General features: G+C 45.3%; 1 protein-coding gene across 1 annotated transcript; it reads right to left on the bottom strand.

Moving 5' to 3' along the window:
- Positions 1–185: 185 nt before the first annotated feature.
- LRWD1 (leucine rich repeats and WD repeat domain containing 1) lies at positions 186–21,672 on the bottom strand. Its single transcript, XM_034752183.1, has 16 exons — positions 21,606–21,672; positions 18,456–18,602; positions 15,145–15,379; positions 14,209–14,328; positions 11,962–12,114; positions 10,294–10,437; positions 8,992–9,315; positions 8,016–8,142; positions 7,528–7,637; positions 6,965–7,172; positions 5,029–5,101; positions 4,814–4,954; positions 3,420–3,517; positions 2,387–2,548; positions 1,460–1,584; positions 186–559 (listed from the first exon to the last, which is right to left on the bottom strand). Exons 2-16 carry the CDS (start codon positions 18,533–18,535, stop codon positions 419–421), a joined length of 2,241 nt encoding a protein of 746 aa, XP_034608074.1. The 5' UTR covers positions 18,536–18,602; positions 21,606–21,672; the 3' UTR covers positions 186–418.
- Between the last annotated feature and the right edge of the window lie 24 nt (positions 21,673–21,696).

Genomic DNA, 21,696 nt, shown 5'->3' with positions numbered 1-21,696 from the left:
TTATTTTGTCCTGTGGAGCATGTTAGTTTTTTCACCATGTAGTATTGGGCTTAGTAGCTGTAGGTCCAGAACAAGATTAACTGCTGAGCTATGCTGGCTAATCTATTCTTGTACCACTGATGCCCCTCCTAGATCTAGGGCAGCATTCCCTCCCATCCCCAGAAGTCATCTCTTCACTACCAAGGTAACAGGTATTACGTTTTATTAAGTATCATATCTCTATAAAACAAATACACAAATTGTGAAAACTCACAGTAAAAGAAATTGGGTATTGTCAAGGACAGGATGTGTGCCAAGTCCCTTTGCGTTTTCTCTCTTGCATGATAAGGGCTGGTTTAGAAAACTTCATGGTTAAACAATCACTAATACTGCACTATTTCAAAACATCACAGGAATGAAATTTTCCATAAAGAACAAGCTATGTTTTCTTCCATACAGCTGCTATATTTACGCCAGTTAAAGCAATAAGGTAAGTGAAAGTAGGGTCTGTCACCACATTGTTTATTAAGACTTCAGTCAGCAGCTCTCCATTTGCTCGAAGCTCTGGCCACTCAAGAATCTATCAAGAAGAGAACAGATTAGTTGTACAAAGTCAGTCTTGGTTTGGGTTTACCTCCTTTTTAGAAAGGAAAGGTACAGCTTACCTCCCCCCACCCCCCCCCAAGTCTTCACTGGGGGAGTGTATAAAACACTGACCCCCCAGTCCATCCCTTTATACCTAGCAGTTGTGGTAAGATTATATAAAAAGTTTGTAAGTAGCTATTGGCTAACAGCATGCGATGGCAGTAGTCTGGAAGAGTCACCTACGAAAACTACATGCTAGCAGTTAGGGCCTCAGTCGTTGGGAGTATATCAACACTGATCTAGGACAGTAAATCCATTATAGAGATGTAAGCTAGGGTAACCACATAGATTTTCAAGTGCATGGAAAAAATTAGATGGTTGCCTCTCAAGTTATCTAAAATCTCTCCTCTTGTTCAACAGCTTTATATACACATTGGTTTAATCGAGGAAAGAAAGTAGGTAATGCGGAGAGCCCTGTTAAAGACCAGCTGTTGGGGGGGGGAGAATCATCAAGTTTTCAGAGCTGGTGGTGAAAAAACATCAACTATAAATTGGTACTGTCAGGACTTAGCATGTGAGAAGCCTTTCAGTAGGAAGAGGTTAAGAATTACACTATCCAATGGCACCAGAGCGTGGGAAAGGCAGAGACTTACCCCACATTTAGTTCCCTGCTGACTCTGTTCAATTTAATTCTAAAAGGGGTTGTTAATCTGAATTTTAAAAATTTTTCTTAAGAGCCATCTAATGACAGTGCTGTTAGTTACTTTCATATGCTAACATTAATGATCAGATTTAAACTCAAATTTGTACAGTTGTTAAGTAATTTGTCTTATGCCTCCTGTTTGCACAGCCTCACTGAGGGGGAATATCGTTCAAATAAAAACCAAAGGCCTACCTGTGTGGGAGCTATTCTGTTCTCTGAGCGTTTTCCCTTGGAGGCCCTCCAGGCTGAAGAGTACTTGCTGAGATTGTACATCCACACACTTCCCTTTTCATCGCCACAGAACACATACTCTGCTGCTGCAAGAGCAAAGGGATCAGGGCAGGGTTGAGATTTCTGATGGCCAAGACCAAAACCTTCTCAACCCTCTACCGCTCATTAACCTGATGTTCCTCTTCTTATGGCAGACAGAGCCCAGGATAATGAATGTCACCTTCCCGATGAGATGTATCCCATTCTTAATTGCTGCAGTGTGTTAAGTAAACCCACCTTACAAAATTCAACTCCAATTATTTTTATGGGCTAGTCTAATATCATTTGTTGTATCATATGAAGGAGGTGCTGAGTGGATTTTGGGCTCAAGGTGGTATGTTTTTATGACTATTTTGCAAGGCTGAAATAAACATTGGTTTTGCACTGCTAGTGTCCCTATTGTAATGCTCAGTTGGGTGCCTCCAGCAGACAGCTCAGAGCGGTGGCCTTTGTTAGGAGGCACTCCTTTCAAAGTAAGGCAGTAGGAGGGGAAAGAGTGTGGATTATTTTAAGATTCAGGTTCCTCCTGGAAATTTGTCACTATTATGAGGGCCGGGCAGAAGTTCTACCACCAGTTTTAAATGCAGCACAAATGGTAACATACTGCCCACCTGTATAGTGAAAGCACCCCTCATTTTAAAGTGCTTTGCAGATGTTCAGACGGTAGCTATTAGCATTTTAGAGGCAGCATCAGAATAACCGAGCAGCAAGACTGGGCATAAAATCCTTACCTGATACCTTGGGCAGGGTAAGTAAAGCAGAAATGGCAAGGTTTATTAAAAAAAACAACTTGTAGCTTCTCGAATCCAATCCAGCCTTCTCCATTGGCAGCTGTAAAAGTGGGCTTACCTGGGCAGGTGCTGAGGGTAAGGTAGGGCAGGTCTGTTGTAGACCACTCCAGTTCAGCTAGAATAAGTGCAGGTCGTGTTCTGTGACATGATTTCCCCTGTGCCTCAAACGACTGGCTCCAGCTCCATAAGTAGATAGACCCTGTCTTAGAACTCTTAGAAACTGGAGGAGAGAGCAAAAGCGTATCAGGAATGAATGTCCTAAAATATTCAGACACATTTATTTCAAAACACCCAGCCCTCTTTAAATACTGCCTTTCTGACAGTAACATGGCTCCCTATTACGAAAGAAATCTAGTCACCATGTGTGGCGATAGCTGAGGGAGCTTTCTAGCCACGCTGGCCTTAAGCAGACTGATAGTGAGAGACTAAAGGAAGAATTAAACAAACTTGATTTTCCATCCCGTAGTACTTTAAAGCAGCACCCAAGGACACTGGATCTAGTGGGGCCTGGGAAGCAGCTGCTGAAAACAGAAGGCCAATGAACAGCTGGCTACTATAAAGGCTAAAAGGTTGTCCATCCTGAGAAGTTTAGTGCACAGCAAGGTAGGGTGTGAATTTACAACACATTAGCTACACTGCACTAAAAGTGCCCAAAGTTACTTAGTGCGAATGTCCCTGTGTGGAGAGGCCCATAGAGCCGGGCCCTGAACCAAGAAAGCATTTTCTCCAGTTCTATTCAACACCCAAAGCAAGTACAAACCATCTGCCTTGCATGGCTAGAGGTTCCTCCTTAGATTAAGAAGAACAGGAGTACTTGTGGCACCTTAGAGTCTCTAAGGTGCCACAAATACTCCTGTTCTTTTTGCAGATACAGACTAACACGGCTGCTACTCTGAAACCTTAGATTAAGAATGTAACATTACCATATTCACGGTATGTGGCTCCAGTCCCAAATCTGCCCCAGCTGTAGTACAAATTAAAGTTGTTCCAGTCTTCCTGAGACCAGGAAGCATGACTTCTATTGTGTGTAGGAAGTAACTGTGCTTATGGCAATCTGCCTCCAACTAAGAGGGAACTGAGTTCATGCTTACCCACAACATCCTTGTTCAAAAAAGCCAATCCATCCACTCTGTGGGAAGCTGTCTCTTCTCCCTCATCATTAGGAAACTGGAACGCCACTTCAAAAGGCCTGATGAAAAATTGAGAAGTTAAATAGTGGTCAGCTACCGAATAAACAAACATCATCTCCAAGCACCACGTAATCCGTTAAATGAGACAGTCTCACAGAGTTCAGTGATGCAAACACAGCATGTCATCTAGCCCTTCTCGGTGCCTAGGCAGGATTATTCTCTAATACGATCTAGTTTTAGATGTGCCAAGAAATAGGCCTCCTATTATGCTGTGATAATCAGGTCCTGACACCCCAAGGGAAGAACAGAAGGTTTAAACCCCCAACAATGAGCACATGAAGTAACTGATTGCGTACCATATTGTACTATCAAAGTGTATCAAGTAAAGTCTTTTATGAAAGCCTGTAATGTGCTGAACTTGATGGTTTTTATGAGAGATGTATACATACCTGCACTACAATTTCAACTACATCTCCCAGCATGGAGGCATCTCCTAAGCCAGGTATTTTCAAGAAACTGGCTTCAAGTAATGACCCATTGTCCAGTCAGGAAGAGACAACGGTGGAGCATAAGAGTTAATGGAAAGCCATCCATCCAAACCAGCTATAAAGTTAAGAAGGGATTTACACACTGAATAAACCCTGGACTAAAAGGGGGAGGGGAGTCTTTTAAAAGTAAGCTTGTAGCTGAAGGGTTTTTTTTTAAATCTGGAAACTGAGGCTGTCTGTGAAACCTGTATCCCCCTAGAGTTACAGGGTACTGGGGGAACCTGTTCAAAGGCATTAGGTAAATTGTTTTAGAAAAGGGACATTCTCTAATGTAGAAGTGGAAAGCCTGAGGTTAAGCCTTCGTCATTTGTGTCTGTTTGTTTTCCCTTACTATTTCATCTCTGAATCGGTGGTTTTTATATTAAATTAACTTTTTGTCTATTTTTATCCCAAACAGGTCTCTGTGGTGCTAGGAATGTGGGTGCCAAAGTGAATTGATAACTGAGGACTGGTTTCATGTCTTTGGGATAATGAACCGGGGGGGCAGTTTGAGTGTTTGGTAGTTAAGAACTCAGGGAGGACAGATCTGTTGGTGTCACCCTCCAAGGAGTAACTAGCCTGGTGAGAGCCAGGTGAAACCTTGTGCTTTGGAGCTCGCTACTGGAGTCAGGGATCTGAGCATCATACGTGCCAAATAACTGCTCTCTATACCTCTTGCTGGGGTCCACCATCTTGTAAGAGCTGGGGAATTATATCCAGATCTAATAGGTTTTCCTCATCTCAGCCCTCTATAATCAAAATCCCAAAGCCCTCAGAATGCTTATGGTTGTGGAAAGTGAATTTGTGTCCCAGGCCCATGGTTCTTACCTGCTCTTCTGTGGCTTGTCCAGTCTAATATCCCAAGCAAAGCAACCGTCTTCACAACCAGCCAGCAGGAACTGATCTGGGCAGGATGGGACCAGGGCAATCCGTAATGGAATAGAGGCAACTTCCAGCACCATCAGTTGGCTGGCAAATAAAATGGACACTTAGTTGCTTCTCAGGAGAATTTAACGGAGTGAATCTTGTTTCTGAACACTTACCTTGCTTTGAAGTTGTAATCACAATCCGGAACCCCAATATCCCAGAGGCCAATTCTTTTGTCATAGGATGCAGCTGTGGGGGACAAAAAAAGGTACCAGGTAGTTACAGACCATTACTTGCCAACTTTTCTTTTTGTTCCACTTAAAAATTCCACCTGGATCACTTGAGAGGCCATTAACACAGCATCAGCCATATTGGCTTTGGCCCAACTAACAAAGCAGCCCAACCCTATCTCGTGTGAATTTACTGCTGGTGAAGACTGCCAGCTTCCTAGCTCTAGGGCCCTTTATCCACAGCACAGGCAATGTAAGCTTCCCCCATACCAAATCTGTCTTCTCAAGGGAGCTCTTCAAAGGGGGAAAGGGAAGTTGGTTTTCCAGGCCTCTGAGAAGGCCAATAAGAGGCAGTGTTGTTTTGGTTACTCATCCCAATGGACTGCAACCCACCAGTTCTTTCCACATCCTTTAATAATCATCATAGAACCTCCCATTGTGGACGCTAGGCACCAAGTACAAAAGATTTTAAAATCTTTTTTGGCATTGAGAGCTACGTGGTACATTTCCAATAGATTATTCGGAAAACAACTCAGACCCCAATCAAATGATTGCCCTCAAACTGCCACTACCTGGGCACCAGACCGTCCTTCAGGGAACTACTGTTAACCCCTGCAAAAAACCCATAAATCTACAAAATAAAATGGCCCTGCCTCCATTCCGGGTCCCTGTGGATGCCAACTCAGAACAATTCTCCAGGTGAAAGTCCCCCTCAGCTGGGCTAGGCTCTTGTTTTTAAATTCCTGAGCGTACTTTTGCCACATGTCTATTAGTTTTGGCTGCTTCCAGAAGTTGGGCACCCAGAACTGGAGGATTCCAAAGTTAGTGGATGCTTCTGAAAGTTTAAGCCTTCGTGAATTCACGTGGCACTGGGCACACAGCAGGATGAGAGTCGTTTCAGACGCAAGACAATGTATGGAATGCGAAAAAAAGAGGGGTTGATCTATATCAGGGGTCAGCCATCTTTCGGAAGTGGGGTGCCGAGTCTCCATTGATTCACACTAATTTAAGGTTTTGCGTACCAGTCATACATTTTAACATTTTTAGAAGGTCTGTTTCTATAAGTCTATAATATATAACTAAACTGTTGTTGTATGTCAAGTAAATAAGGTTTTTTTAAATATTTAAGAAGCTTCATTTAAAAATAAATTAAAATGCAGAGCCCCCCAGACCGGTGGCCAGGACCTGGGCAGTGTGAGTGCCACTGAAAATCAGCTCGCGTGCCGCCTTTGGCACACGTGCCACAGGTTGCCTACCCCTGCTCTATATGTTACTGGACACAAAATACAACTCTAACTTGTAACCCAATGGTTATTCCTGGCTGCTCACTGAGCACCAAACCGCGCTCTCTACCCAGGCAAAACTCTCCTCGATGTCAGGATCTGGCCCTGAATAAGGTCATTAGTAAGAGTGAGTAAAATCAGAGGTCGCTAAATTTATTTAACCAGTAAAGGCACAGAACTTCATTGATCTGAAGCAATCAAGCAGCCCAGGGTAAGCTCGCTCATTTGACATGGGGACTGAGTCACAACTGACGCACAAGATGCAGCATGGACTCACCCTCCTTACTCCTTGGCATGGAATGGTTGGGGTTTTATGTGATCTCGGTGGGACGGCCGCCCTCACGGGCAAGAGCCTGAGCTGCTACTACTTGAGCGAAAGAATCGAGGCTCTACAGCAGAAGGCTGTAACAACTCCTATCCTCTGTGGATAGACACCGAGGGGAAACTTGTACCACACGCCCCAGTGAGGTACATGTGCGTCTCAACACTCCTCCACATCAATACCCACCTGCCAGTACTGACGACCATGAAATGCCTCCTTATTTGGAAGCAAGGCCTTTTCCCTGCTACTAGAGAGGGATGCAGAACTGGAGACTTACTAAAGAGGTGGGTCTCGCAGGTTGGGCTGAAGCAGGCTGTAGCAATGGGCTTTTTGTGAGCCTTTATCTCTCCGTAGCAGAAATCAGCCGATACATGAATCAGCTTTACAATTCCTCTTCTTCCAGCTGCGGCCAGGATATTATGTTTTTTTTTCCGACCGTCATTAGTTACCATGGTCAGAGTTGTCCAAGCAACGGTGAAAAACTCCTAGGCCAGAGAGAGGTGAGAAGTTGTGAAAGGTAACACAGGAGGATGGCTGTGAGGTCACGGATTAGAGAGCAATCTAGGGCACCAGTGAGAAGTCGCATTTTGAAATGACATGAATATTCAGTCAGGGGCCATGCATGTCAGACCAAACTTAAAGGGAAGAAACACACTGCAAAAGCAGGACATGGATCCTTCTAGCAGCCTACAAGTGGGGTAGCTAAGTTTTACCCTGTATTATTATTGTCAACATCAACAAATGACATTTTCCGTCTGTACCCATCATTTTAATGCCTGTCCACCCTTCTCACAGGCTGTTTTGTAACACGGTTATCGTCACTGTACTCACGCCCCCTACCTCGGCAGGAACTTTATACTTTTTCAACACGATTCCGGTCTCGCAGTCGATAAGACAAACCGATTCCCCTCCGCACGTGGCCATGGTTCTGGAGGTGCTCACTACAGGGTCTGAAAGGTGAAAGGAACTGGTAAGAAATCCCAGGCCTTGTAGTTATCTCTGCTTATTATACTAATCATAATAATCTCTCTGTTACCCGAGGCTCCCCCTGTCTGTGCGGTACTGGACCGATTCTGGAGGTTGGCATCTCTAGGGAGGTTAACTTGACCCAAAATTCACACAAGCTAACCACAAGAGAATCCTGATCTATTTTATAGTCAAAAATATAAGTAGGTAGCAGTGGAAACTACTGCTTGAAAGTGGAGGGGTCTAACACACGAGTCAATTGGGCATCGTGCCCACCAGCCCCTTCGCAAAGGGTTTGTGGAGTCATTCTGTGAAGCCAGCCCACTGCAAAGTGCTCTCCAGGTGCCTTTGAACAAGCTCACCTTTCCTCGTCCCAGAATCCAACGGCGGCTCGAAGACACAGGACCAGAGCTGCGTTTTAAAATCCTCCCGGCTGTTGCCTTTACTGTGACACTGAAGAAAATGCAATGGCTCCAAACTGATAACTTCCTGCAATAAACCTCATGGTTAGAAAACATGCGCCAGGAATGGGAATAGAAGATCAGAAGCCTTCTACTCCAAGGGCTTGTTTAAACAGGACATCAGTGACTAGAGCCAGAGGCAGACAGATCTTAGGTGTTTACACAGCCCCCGTCACTGCAGCTAGGAGTTGAAATACAGTGTAAAAAAAGAGGGCAGAATACTTCCTATAAAAGGGATCTGCTCTTGCCTACATAGGTCCCAGCTGCTTGTACTGGTGTGTTAGACACCTAGTCATCCTCTCAACCTTTGGGAAGGTTTGCATATAAATTGGGAGGTCTGCACCAGTCTCTGAAGGGGATCAGACTAGAGGCTGCATTCTATTTCCTGAGGTCCCACAGCCTCAGATCCAGCTGCTAACCCTCTCTCTCTGGGCCTCTCTGCTTTCCAAGTCCTTAACAGTGTCTGGACATGAAATGTTCCAGGCAGCAAGACACTCCCTTAGGTAGGCTGGCTAGAGTCCATTAGGGTTTTGAAGACAAGGGCTCCGATCCTGCGCTATATCCAAGTTGGGTGGAAAGGTGGCTTTATGCCCCAATCATGCTCCCCTTACCCTGGGACTGGCTGAGAAATGGGCCAGTTCCTGCTGTATGTTAGAGCAGTTTCAGGGCTGCTTAAATTTATTTCCAGTCACTTATGGCACCAAGGGGTTGCTCGGCTAGGCAGGGATCAGTGGGGCTCTGTGCATCAGGGAAAGCTACGTGAATTGTTGAGATGCCTTGAAAGAGCAGAACCTTCCCATCCCCCCATCTGAACGTGGATCCTCTCTGCATGCCCAAGAGGCCAAAAACCAACCCCAAAGGAGAATGATCAATGTACCTTGTCTTCTAGGTTCTTCACCGGGGTTATGGTCAGAACCCTTTTGTCCTGCTCCTGGCTTTTCTGCTCCTCTGTCAAGTGGCTGGATCTTCTGTGGCTTTGTCCTTTCGGAGGCTGTTCTCCATTCCTGTGAGTCTCTTCGGCCACCTTGGCCTGTTGGTTCGATGCTCTTGGTCTATCGGGAGTCGGGTCATCCTGTGAATGGCTGGACTTTCTGGGACTAAGCACTACTTCCTCCTCAGTGTTACACTGGGACCGTGGCCTTTTGCTCGCAGATCCCGCTGTTGAGTGATTCCCTCTTCTCTTGCTGGGGATTAATGTGACCTACAAGACACACTGGCAATGTACTGGGTTGTTTCCCGCCCCAGCCAGCATACAGACAGCTTTTAATACAGAGAAAGTCTTCACCCAAAAACTGATTCCCTTAAATGCCCAGAGACTGGGCTCCTACATCTGTAGTATTCTGGGATACTAACCCTGCCTTCACATTCCTCGGGAAGCTTAAAGCTGGCACCAGATGAAGGTGCCACTAGCTTGCAAGGTTTGTTAAAATAGGATACCACCTGAGATGCTGCCCGAGTTACAGAAGGGTAAGTTTTGGATGCAACTGATGAGTATTGTTGAATTTGTAAGAAAATCAATTAAAAAATAAAAGTTAACAAAACCAACCCCTCGTTTCAATTAGGATTTCTGAAAGTCAGCATGCAGCTGCTGCATATCATCCCAGAGGTGGTGGCATTTTAGTGGTGGGTGAAGCAATCCCTGTATTGACGGAGAGGCAGCCTGGTCAAGTGGCTACGGCACTGGACTAGCAGTCAGGAGACCTGTTTCTGCCACTGACCTGCTGTGCCTCTATTCCCCCTTTGTCTTGTTTGTTTAGGTTGTAAGCTCTTCGGAGCATGGACAATCTCTCACTTTATACACATACATCACCAATCACAATGGGGCCTTGATCTCAGGCTGGGGCCTCTAAGGCCACTACCCGAATACAAATAATTCATAACAGCAGCATTCATTTTGTAGAGGACTTTAAATTCCTTCTCGATCAAAGTAAAAACATAGATGAATGAGCTGTGTTTACTTCCCTGATGAGGTTGCAACTGAATCTGTTAAGATCTCCGGGCTGGGGATTCCTTAGTAGAGAAATATACTTCTTGAATGCAGGTTTGTTACATCAAGATCATAAACCTGACCTCAATACCGGGTGTAAAACCTAACTGGAAAAGCAGTAGTGCGCGATCCCTACTTTTTAATGCAGTATTCTTTTAAAAAAACAAGAAGAATCCCCTGGAGAATCCTTACCTGCGCAATATCATCATCTCCCACCTCCCTGGGGTTTTCTGTAGTCTCCTCCTCATTATCGTCCATCCTTTCTTGTGTTTCAGGGTTTGTGTTCTCTTCCTGTCCCAGCATGGATGCCAGCAACTCCTCTGCAATCATTTTCACCTAGCATTGCAAGTACATTTTTAAAAGGCATCACTTCATGGAGGACAAAGAACAAGACCATCCTGACTCAGCTATGCAATTAGAGTTTGTAATAGGGGAGGGTGTTTTTAACCTTTGCTTCCATTAGATATTCTGTGTGTACTTACTGGCTGCTGGAAGGACCCTGGGCTGACAGGCAGGGAGACTGAAGCCCTCTCTTTTAGTCACAGAATTCGTCCAGGATGGGAAGCAGCAGTGCAAGATGCCCCATGCTGCCACCCTCCCGTGCCTCGTTCCTGATCTGGAGGGACCACTGCTAGGAGGTTGGAATTCAGCCTCATTCGGTCTACAGCCTCTCTGCTGAGGCTGCTAGCAACCAGGGTCAGTTACGATAGTTTAAAGACGGCTCTTTTTAGAGTCCGAGAAAGGAGCAGGTGCTTGGCAATACAGGGAGCCCGGAAGCAATACGGGTTGACGCAATGAAAAGATAGCCAATTGAAACCAGTTATTAGCCAAAGACCAGTGCATCGGAGCAGCAATTGCGACTCATCGACCAAGGGGCGCACCTGGACACCGTGAATGGCAAGTGATAAGATACTGGTGAGCTGGGAGACCAAAGTGCACAGGCAGAAATGAGAGATCAGGGTGAACTGTCTGCATTAGCACAGCAGAGTTCTGCAACATGTGGTGAAATACAAGCCTGTTTGACTGCAATCTTAACCTCCACGTAGGACTTCTGCCAATACGTGTTTTGTTTTACTGGGTATGTCTGTGCCACGTAGACCAGGCACCCCACTCTGTTACTGATGCCAATGGTGTCATCTGAGGAAGGAATGCAAAAGCAATAAAGCTAGACAAAGAACAGATGGAAGTCTAGGGCACATGCCATTCAAATACTGAAACAAAAGGGCCTATTTCCCTCTGGCGATATGCACACAGCGGCCATTAGCGTTAATGGGAGCTGTGCAAAATGAGCGGTGAATACACAGTGGTTGCCATTAAAATCATTTGCCACTTGCAATGACTACCGTATTTCTATCAGAGGGGTAGCCGTGTTAGTCTGAATCTGTAAAAAGCAATAAAGGGTCCTGTGGCACCTTTAAGACTAACAGAAGTACTGGGAGCATAAGCTTTCGTGGGTAAGAACCTCACTTCTTCAGATGCAAGACATCTGAAGAAGTGAGGTTCTTACCCAGGAAAGCTTATGCTCCCAATACTTCTGTTAGTCTTAAAGGTGCCACAGGACCCTCTGTTGCTTTTTACCGTATTTCTAATACTTAATTACTATGAGTACCTTAACTACTGGCGAGTAGAAAACAAAGACAGTAAAGACCATCACTCCATCCGGAATGGAATGTATTGCTGGCGCTTGTATAACAGCCACAGTTAATTAGCAACGAAAACCAAAGTCGGATACTGTCGTTTGCCGGAGCGCCCCTGACCAGGAATCATTAGATCAGTTTAACTTTATGGGTGCACAAAACGAAGCTGCAGAATCCTGGTGTCGGGCAACTCAGAAAAAGCTCAGAAAGATCAGACACTTACCCTCCATCGGGTAAATTCACCGAGGGAGCTGGGTCCGTATATGACGTGGGTTTGTGCAGACTTCAGAAACTTTTTCCTGATGAACTTCACGTGCTCGGCTGAATACTTCTCAGGGAGTTGGCTTCGGAAGTGCCTCTCCCAGTGAGCTGTGACCTAGGCAGAGAGATTTGGTTTCCTGAACTGGATACTTCATGGAAATCAGAAGGCTCCCTACTAAAATTGCTCCAGAAATGGCCAACCCCTAGACCCAGACACTGCTCTGTCTGCCATTTCCTTGATCAGGTGCTTGTATATGATCTCAGCTCATTTGGGAGGGGGAGGAGAAGGGGAAGGAGGATTTGTTAACACATTTTGCATTTGTGTTTTTACTTTAAAGAACACGTATGTGTTAGAAAGAGGCACCCTGGAAGCATCTGCAAATAACGGATATATTTACATAGCATCTTTACTCGTGGGACACGTGAATTTTTAGGTCTGATTGTGTAAGCAGGTAGTTTTTAAGTGAGGTGACAAGACCAATCAGACTCCTGAAAGGGGTACGTTAGTCTGGAAAGGTTGAGAACCACATACTTATGGGTTGTTGCAGTCAACCCAGAGAAGCTGAAGGCCCCCAACACAAACAATCTCAGCCAAACCCATTTACTACGGGCTGCAAGGGGATCTACTCATAGACTTTAAGGTCAGAATAGACCATCATGATCATCTAGTCTGACCTCCTGCACATTGCAGGCCACAGAATCTCACCCACCCCCTCCTGTAACAACCCCCCGCCTATGTCTGAGTTACTGAAGTCCTCAAATCATGTTTAAAGACCTCAAGTGCAGAGAATCCTCCAGCAAGTGACCCATGCCCCACACTGCAGAGGAAGGCAAAAAACCTCCAGGGCCTCTGCCAATCTGCCCTGGAGGAAAATCCCTTCCTGACCACAAATACAGCGATCAGCTAAACCCGGAGCATATGGGCAAAACTCACCAGCCAGACACCCAGGAAAGAATTCTCTGAAGTAACTCAGATCCCACTCTCTCTAGTGTCCCATCACAGACCATTGGGCATATTTACCGCTAATAATCAAAGATCAATTAATTGCCAAAATTAGGCTATCCCATCATACCATCCCCTCCATAAACTTATCAAGCTTAGTCTTGAAGCCAGATATGTTTTTTGACCCCACTACTCCCCTTGGAAGGATGTTCCAGAACTTCACTCCTCTGATGGTTAGAAACCTTTGTCTAATTTCAAGTCTAAACTTCCTGATGGCCAGTTTATATCCATTTGTTCTTGTGTCCACATTGGTACTGAGCTTAAATAATTCCTCTCCCTCCCTGGTATTTATCCCTCTGATATATTTATAGAGAGCGATCAGATCTCCCCTCAGCCTTCTTTTGGTTGGGCTAAACAAGCCGAGCTCTTTGAGGGCTGTCAAATCCCCCCGGCACAAAGGGGAATTCCAGGTGGGAAGATCTGCCAGCTTTGCAGCCCCTATTCACCAGCACAGCTGGTAGACAGGTGCTGCTGGGAATCCCAGAATTGGGGCCCATGTCTTTTAGCGCTGAGCATGCTGGTTTAAATTGGGGGCACTGGACGGTCGTGAAGGCTGGGTGGAGTGAGTGTAAGGAGACTAACGAAAACCAGGAAAGCAATCACGAATTGATTTCGGAGAACAGGAGGCCAGTGAAGGGGACTCTGAAGTATTTACAAGGACTGTTCACACTGCAGATGAAACTGTGCTACCGTATTTAAACACGCTGGCTGCCAGCATAGTTTCAATGGCAAAGTGGAGGACAGCGGCTGAGGCGTTAACCTGAATATTGTATTGTATCTACCGTAGAACCTCTGAGTTACAAACACCAGAGTTACGAGCCGACCAGTCAACCACACACCTCATTTGGAACTGGAAATACACAAGCAGGCAGCAGCAGAGACCAAAAAAAAAAAAAAAAAAAAAGAAGCAAATACAGTACTGTCTTAAACGTAAAATACTAAAACAATAAAGGGAAAGTTAAAAAAAGATTTGACGAAGTGCTTGTTTCATTTAAATTAAGATGGTTAAAAGCAGCATTGTCTTCTGCATAGTTAAGTTTCAAAACTATATTAAGTCAATGTTCAGTTGTAAACTTTTGAAAGAACTAAAACGTTTTGTTGAGAGTTATGAACAACCTGCATTCCCGAGGCGTTTGTAACTCTGAGGTTCTACTGTAAGAACAAGCTATTTCTTAGGCATGCCTGGGGAAACATTACACATCTTACCTTGCTGGTCAGCTCTCGGCTGTTGACAACTCTCACGTGATTAGCTAATTTGGTGACATCCTTGCCATTGAGTAGCCGAAGATTTTGTAAAAGAAACATGACCTTATAGTCATCATTGGTCTAGAAAACAGATAAAATGTTTCAGTTATGGTAACACATGTATGATAGTCCCTTGAACAAATAATCATTGTTTGTTTTTAAACTACAAAACCACCAGGAAGGAACTGAAGATATTTATTCCACAATGCGGAATTAATAAAATAATTTAGCACCGCACAGGACTTCCTGATCAAATATGCTTCATTTACAAGTAAAAGCTTTTTCCTGACTTCCAGCCCTGGAAACTCAACCTGGGGTCTGAAAGTCAAGTCGGGCTCTTTCCTGTTCATACATCACCACGACTAAAATCTCTGCCAGTAGCTACATCAAAGAGAGTTGTGCAGACATGATGGCTGGCAGAATTTGCTTCTGCGCGTAGAACTCAGTTAACTCTTCTGTTGATGACCTCCCTTGCTCTTCCACAGTTGTGGCACATCTGCAGCGTTATGTGGAGTACAAAGTAGCAAAAGGGTTTTTGTGGTCCCCAAGATCCCTTTCACACTTAGCACTTCCATAGAGTTTTCCATCTTCAAAGCGTTGCACAGAGGAGTGATTTAGAACACCCTGAACAAGCAGCCCTGGGTGGGAAGTTTCCTGTAGCTGGCCTAATGACTAGAGCACTGGTCTGGGACACGGGAGACCCGGCATGCTGGGTGACCCTGAGCCCTCTGTGTGCATCAGTTTCCTCATCTGTACAATAGAGATAATGCTACTGACCTCCTTTGTAAAGCACTTTGAGCTCTACTGTTGAAGAGTGCTATATAAGGTACTATTATTATTTACTTCCCACTCAATATACTGCTTATCACCTAAGGATGGAAACTGTATCACACTCACTGTCAGGTACACATTGTTTTCATAGTTTAGCTCCTCCAGCAGCGGGAACTGCTTCAGGACAGTCACATCTTCCAGTTGGTTGTTACTGCAGTTTAGGACACGCAGGTCTGGCAGGCTTAGATTAGCAGGTAGCTTGTCCAACAGATTATCAGAGAGATCGAGATTTTGCAGATGTCTCAGACGGGAAAACAACCGGGGGTCCAAGTCTCCGGTCTTTAACTGTAGCTTGGATAAGCTGAAACAAAACAAAAACAGAACACATGCTGTCTCCAGTTCCCCAAAGGTAAGGACAAAGGTGGACACATCTGAGTTTTAATGGATATAAAGTCTCATTCTGCTGCACTTCTCACTCAGGCAAAACTTGCTGAGTAAATCTTGCTGACCCTACATTAACTTTTGAGTGTAGCGCTACAGGTTTCAAGCATAAATCTGAAGACGACGAGAAGAGAGTTGTTAAGTGTAACCACAAGTTTGATGGGTGAACAGTAACCATTGCTAACATCTACAGGCAAAACCTGCACCTGTTACTTACTGAGAAAACAGCCATTTGTGACACTCCCAATAAACAGTGATATGACTGTATCTTAATTCCCAGGCCATGCAGTCTGTGGCTCACTACGAAACAAGTTATTGAACACCTATCACCCATTCTATTCCATATCCTATAATGATAACAATTATAACTAGCAATTTTGATGCATCATTGTTGCTGAATTCTCTGAGTTCACATCTTTCAGAATCCACACTTGACTTCCGGAACACTATTTCCAAAAGAGAAATAACATAGCAGAGATACTTTCTCATCAGACTGTGTCTGTTGTATCCATTTACATCACATACATGGCGGCCAGACCCACAGGATACACTATATTTTTCATGCACCTCAAAGCACTTCCCTCTCTAACCACTAAACCATCTAGCCTGGGATCAGACCCTGGGCAGTTTCCAAACAACTGACTGACTTTCAAAAAAAATAAATGATGTTTTACTTTCAATAAATAAAATAAAATCAATTAATAAAAACACGCTATAAAAGTGTTCCAGTGTGGAATTCCACCTCCAAGCCCATGATGGCCTGAGGTACAGAAAGGGCAGAATCCTACCCTAGAACAAGCAGAGGTTTAAGGTAGTTGTGAACAATTGGTCCTATAAAAAACCAAACAGGTGTTTCATCCCATTGGAGAAATGGGTAATTCTCTTTCTAAGGGGATAGAGAACCTTTCCCACCTGACATATCATGAGAATTGGGGTCAGACTGGTCTAGTTAAACCTTTACATTACAGTCCAGATTCCGATCCCCTTACTCACAGCAAGTAGCACCTTACTCCGTGAGTGATTTCCATTATAGACAATGGAGGAAAGTGCTATTTAATGTAAGGCGATCAGAAGCTGGCCCTCCTTAAACAGTTCTGCAGTAAAATACATGGCATATGCAGAATGTATGGTGGCAAAGATCTTACAACTGCAGATAATATGACTATCTAATTCTTGCCTATTCAACCCTATAATGCTGATAAAATCCCTGTACCCATCACACCATCAAGTATTCCATATTTTATAATGTGTGTTATTTCTAGGGCTGTCGATTAATCGCAGGTAACTCACGCGATTAACTAAAAAAAATTAATTGGGATTAATCGCACTGTTAAACAATATAATACCAAATGAAATTTATGAAATAAATATTTTGGATGTTTTTCTACATTTTTATATATATTCTGTATTGTAATTGAAATCAAAGTGTATATTATTCTTGATTACAAATATTTGCACTGTGAAAGATAAACAAAAGAAATAGTATTTTTCAATTCACCTCATGCAATCTGTGTTCTGAAAGTGCAACTTACAAATGTACACTTTTTTTTGTTACATAACTGCACTCAAAAACAAAACAATGTAAAACTTCAGAGCCTACAAATCCACTCAGTCCTACTTCTTGTTCAGCCAGTCGCCAAGACAAACAAGTTTGTTTACATTTACAGGAGATAATGCTGACTGCTTCTTATTCATAGTGTCACCAGAAAGTGAGAACAGGCATTTGCATGACACTTTTGTAGCCAACATTGCAAGGTATTTACATGCCAGATATGCTAAAAGTTTGTATGTCCCCTCATGCTTCATCCACCATTCCAGAGGACATGCTTCCGTGCGGATGACACTCATTAAAAGAATAATGCGTTAATTATGTGACTGAACTCCTTGGGGGAGAATTTTATGTTCCCTTCTGTTTTACCCACATTATGCCACCTATTTCATGTTATAGCAGTCTCGGATGATGACCCAGCACATGTTGTTCATTTTAAGAACGCTTTCACTGCAGATTTGACAAAAAGCAAAAAAGGTACCAATGTGAGATTTCAAAAGATAGCTACAGCACTCGATCCAAGGTTTATGAATCTGAAGTGCCTTCCAAAATCTGAGAGGGATGAGGTGTGGAGCATGCTTTCAAAAGTCTTAAAAGAGCAACACTCCAATGAGGAAACTACAGAACTTGAACCACCAAAAAAGAAAATCAATCTTCTGCTGGTGGCATCTGACTCAGATAATTAAAATGAACATGTGTCAGTCCGCATGTTGAATTGTTATCAATCAGAATCCGTCATCAGCATGGACATATGTCTGCTGAAATGGTGGTTGAAGCATGAATGGACATATGAATCTCTAGTGCATCTGTCATGTAAATATCTTGCAACGCCGGCTACAACAGTGCCATGAGAATGCCTGTTCTCATTTTCAGGTGACATAAACAAGAAGCAGGCAGAATTATCTCCGGCAAATGTAAACAAACTTGTTTGTCTGAGTGATTGTCTGAACAAGAAGTAAGACTGAGTGGACTTGCAGGCTCTAAAGTTTTGCATTGTTTTATTTTTGAATGCAGTTATTTTCTGTACATAATTCTACATTTGTAAGTTCAACTTTCATGATAAAGAGATTGCACTACAATACTGGTATTAGGTGAATTGAAAAATACTATATTTTTTTGGTTTTTTTATAGTGCAAATACTTGTAATCAAAAATAAATATAAAGTGAGCACTGTACACTTTGTATTTTGTGTTGTAATTGAAACCAATGTATTTGAAAATGTAGAAAACACCCAAAAATATTTAAATAAATGGTATTCTATTATTAACAGTGCGATTAATCGCGATTCATTTTTTTAATTGCGCAATGAATCATGATTAATATTTTTAATTGCTTGACAGCCCTAATTATTTCATATTCCAATGACACTATTTAAAGAAAGAAAAAGGGGGGGTATAGCCTAGGTTGGATTCAACTGGAGTTTGACGAGAGTCTGGTTTGCACTTACTTCAGAGTCTCAATCTTTCGTAGCCTAGTAGATCTTGGAACCGCTCTTTCCAAAAGAAGCTCTGTAGTAACTTTTGACATTTTTAATTTCTGCCTCTTTCCTGGAAACACAGGGCCGTCAGCAGTAGACTGTCTTCTTGGCACCTTCCTGGTGAAAGAAACAGGAATTAGGGGGAATCCTTTAAAACTGTGTCCCAGCAAGAGAAAGAAAAAAAGTTATGGTGCAACTACCCCTTGTTGATAAAGCTGAAATCATTGGGTAATATTAGCAACGCAGCCTTGCAAAACAATCAAATCCCACTTCACCTGCCCTGACTGCAATGATGATAATAAAAACACTAGTGATACTTTGCTCCCCCATTAAAAGAAGTTACTCCTTACAGGTGAGTTGTAGCCTAGATTGTAAGCTGGTGCAGGGACCACATTTTAGTTCTGTTTGTACAGCACCTAGCACAACAGGGCTTGGTCCATGACTAGGGCTCTTGGGCGCTACCGCAATGCAAATAATAAATAAAGTCTGCCTACGGCAAGGTTTCTTCCTCTGAAGCAAGTGTTCCTGGCCACTGGATAGGATACAGGGACCACTAGCTGGATCCAGTCTGGCAAGTCCCAGAATTGTGCAAAGCTGGACTAACTGGCTGATTCCCCTATCCAAAGGGACAGAAGGTACAAATGATAATGTCCATCACCTTTGATGGGCACTAATTTCTCACAGGGGAAAGAAATGCTAATAGCAATATTGTAGGTTATTGCCGTGGAAAGGAAACGACACATATTAAACAATACTGTGTACAGAGCCAGAACAGCCTTATGGAACTGCTGTTGGGGGTACTGGGCCTTGGGTTCGCTTTCTTTCCAGCCCTCGTTCTAAAGGAAGGGAGTACAAAAGAGCTATTAGGCCATGATCATGACCTGCCGTCTAGTCCCATTGTTGAAACCGAGATTAGGCTGCAAGTCGATGAGAGTATGTGGAGATATGAGCCATGGCACCATGTTAGAAACTGTGCTGATGTCTCAGACACAGATGTGTCACACTGTCATGGGCCACATTATGGGTCACACCGGGGCCATATCATGGACCATCTCAGGGGCTCTGTCCACTGAGTTACAGATCACATTATAGTGACTGCATTACAGGTTTTGCTATTACGTTACAGGCCACGTCACTGTCATGTTTCACACAGCCACATTCTGGACTAGCACTCACTCAGGGACACATCCTTGGCCTGTTCTGGCTCAAAGATGCCAACACTATGTTATGACAAATCACCATGTTCTAGGCTAGTTATGTATCAGGGCTGCGTCACTGTGTATTGGGCTGCACTGCTGTGTTCGAAGTTGCTTCTGGATCAGAACAGCGCTAAGGATGGCATCACCAAATTCTCCTCCAGTCCTGGCTCAGCGTCACATCACCGTTATGGATTAGGTCACTATACTATGACAGCATCGCCGTATCCACATTGTCACGTTCTGGCTCAAGGTTGTGTTGCCACATTATGGGCCATGTGGCTATGACCACGTCACAGTATTCTGGTCCAATTCCGGCTTAGGGTTGCTTTGCCGGCTGTGACTGTCGCCGTGTCCTGGTGCGGTTCTGGCTCAGGGCAATATTGCGTTGGTATGTTACAGGCCACATCTGAGTGTTTTGGCTCAGGGTTGCATTGCCATTTTACAGGTTCCTGTGGAGCTGTCACGGCATCACCATGTTCTGGTCCAGCTCAGTCTCCAAACTGTGTTGCCACATTATGGGTTCCCTAGCTATGGCTGCCTCACCATGTTCTGGTGCAGTTCCAACACGGGATTGTGTTGCCATGTTATGGGTTGCTCGGCTGTGATCATGTAACTTTGTTCTGGTCCAGTTCCAACAAAGGTTTGTGTTGCCATGTTGTTGATCATGTGGCTGTGACCGAGTTGGGGTGTTCCGGTTCAGTTCTAGCACAGGGGTGCATTGCCGTGCTATGGGTTGCATGGCTGTGACCAGGTCGCGGTGTTTCAATCCCATTCCAGCATGGGGGTTGCGTGGCTGCGACTGGGTTGCTACGTTCCAATCCAGTTCTGGGTCCAGATTGCGTTGCCATATTAAGGTTCACGTGGTTGTGTCTGAGTCACCGTTTCGATCCAGTTCTGGCATGGGGTTGTGTTGCCATGTCACGTGGCTGTGACCGGGTCGCCATGGTCGGGGCTGGTCCAGTTCCAGCGTGGGGTTGTGCTATTATGTTATGGGTCGGGTGGCTGTGACCAAGTCACCCTTTCCCAGTTCAGTCCCAGCTCAGGATTACATTGCCGTGTTTTGTCATGTTGCTGTGTCCTGGTCCAGTTCCAGCGAGACGTGGCATTGCCATGTTCTGGGCCATATGGCTGTGTCTGAATCGGCATGTACTGGTCCTGTTCCGGTGCTGTGTTCTGAGACACAGGGCTGTGTCCCGGTCCAGTTGCAGAGCGGGGCACGTTACCATGTTATGTGTTAACATGGCTGTGACTATGTTGTGTTCTGGTCCAGTCCAGTTCTGGGGTGGGTCTGCAGAGCCTCCCCGGGCACGTCCCCACATATCAGCTCAGTCCTGACTCTGAACCCGGCCCGAAGTATGGAGGGCTGCCAGACCCCCCCCCCCCCCATGCTCTAGGCCGGCCCAGGCTCGCAGCCCTGCCTGCAATGGGGGGCAGGGAAGAGCCTCCATGCCCCAGGCTCGGGGCCAGGCCTGCGATGTTGGGGGATGGGGTCAAAAACACCCCATGTCTCATGCCAACCCTGCCTGCGCGTTGGGGGGCAGAGCCTCCATGTCCCCGGCCGGCCCTGGCTCGGGCCCTGCCTGCGGCGTTGGGGGGAGGGAGCCCCCGTGTCCCAGGCCGGCCGGCCCGAGTTGGGGTCGGGCAGAGCCGGGAGCTAGACCCTGTCCCCAGGGGCAGGGACGGGAGTAGGGGCCGAGGAGCGGCTAAGGCCGGCAATAGGGGGAACTACAACTCCCAGCATGCCCCGGGGTCGAGCTTGGCCCTCTAGCTTGGCCGGGCGTCCCGCAGACTGCTGGGAAAGCGAGTTCCGCGTAGGGGCGGCCGGATCGGCTCTGGGCCTGCCGGAGCCAGGCTGGGGAGCCCGGGTGTCCCTCCCCCCGCCGCGGGTCCCCTCCCCTCATCCCCCCCGCCGCTCACTCACCTGCCGCCGGGGCCGCGGGCGGGCCACGCTGGGCCCTGCCGCCGCGGGGGAGCCGGAGCGCGGAGCCGGCTGGCGGCGAGCTGGGCCCGGG

This window comes from Trachemys scripta, chromosome 18, assembly GCF_013100865.1.
Source record: "Trachemys scripta elegans isolate TJP31775 chromosome 18, CAS_Tse_1.0, whole genome shotgun sequence".
Classification (NCBI taxonomy): Eukaryota; Metazoa; Chordata; order Testudines; family Emydidae; genus Trachemys; species Trachemys scripta.
Note: the sequence above shows the minus strand (reverse complement) of the source record. Positions and strands in the feature narration are given on the sequence as shown.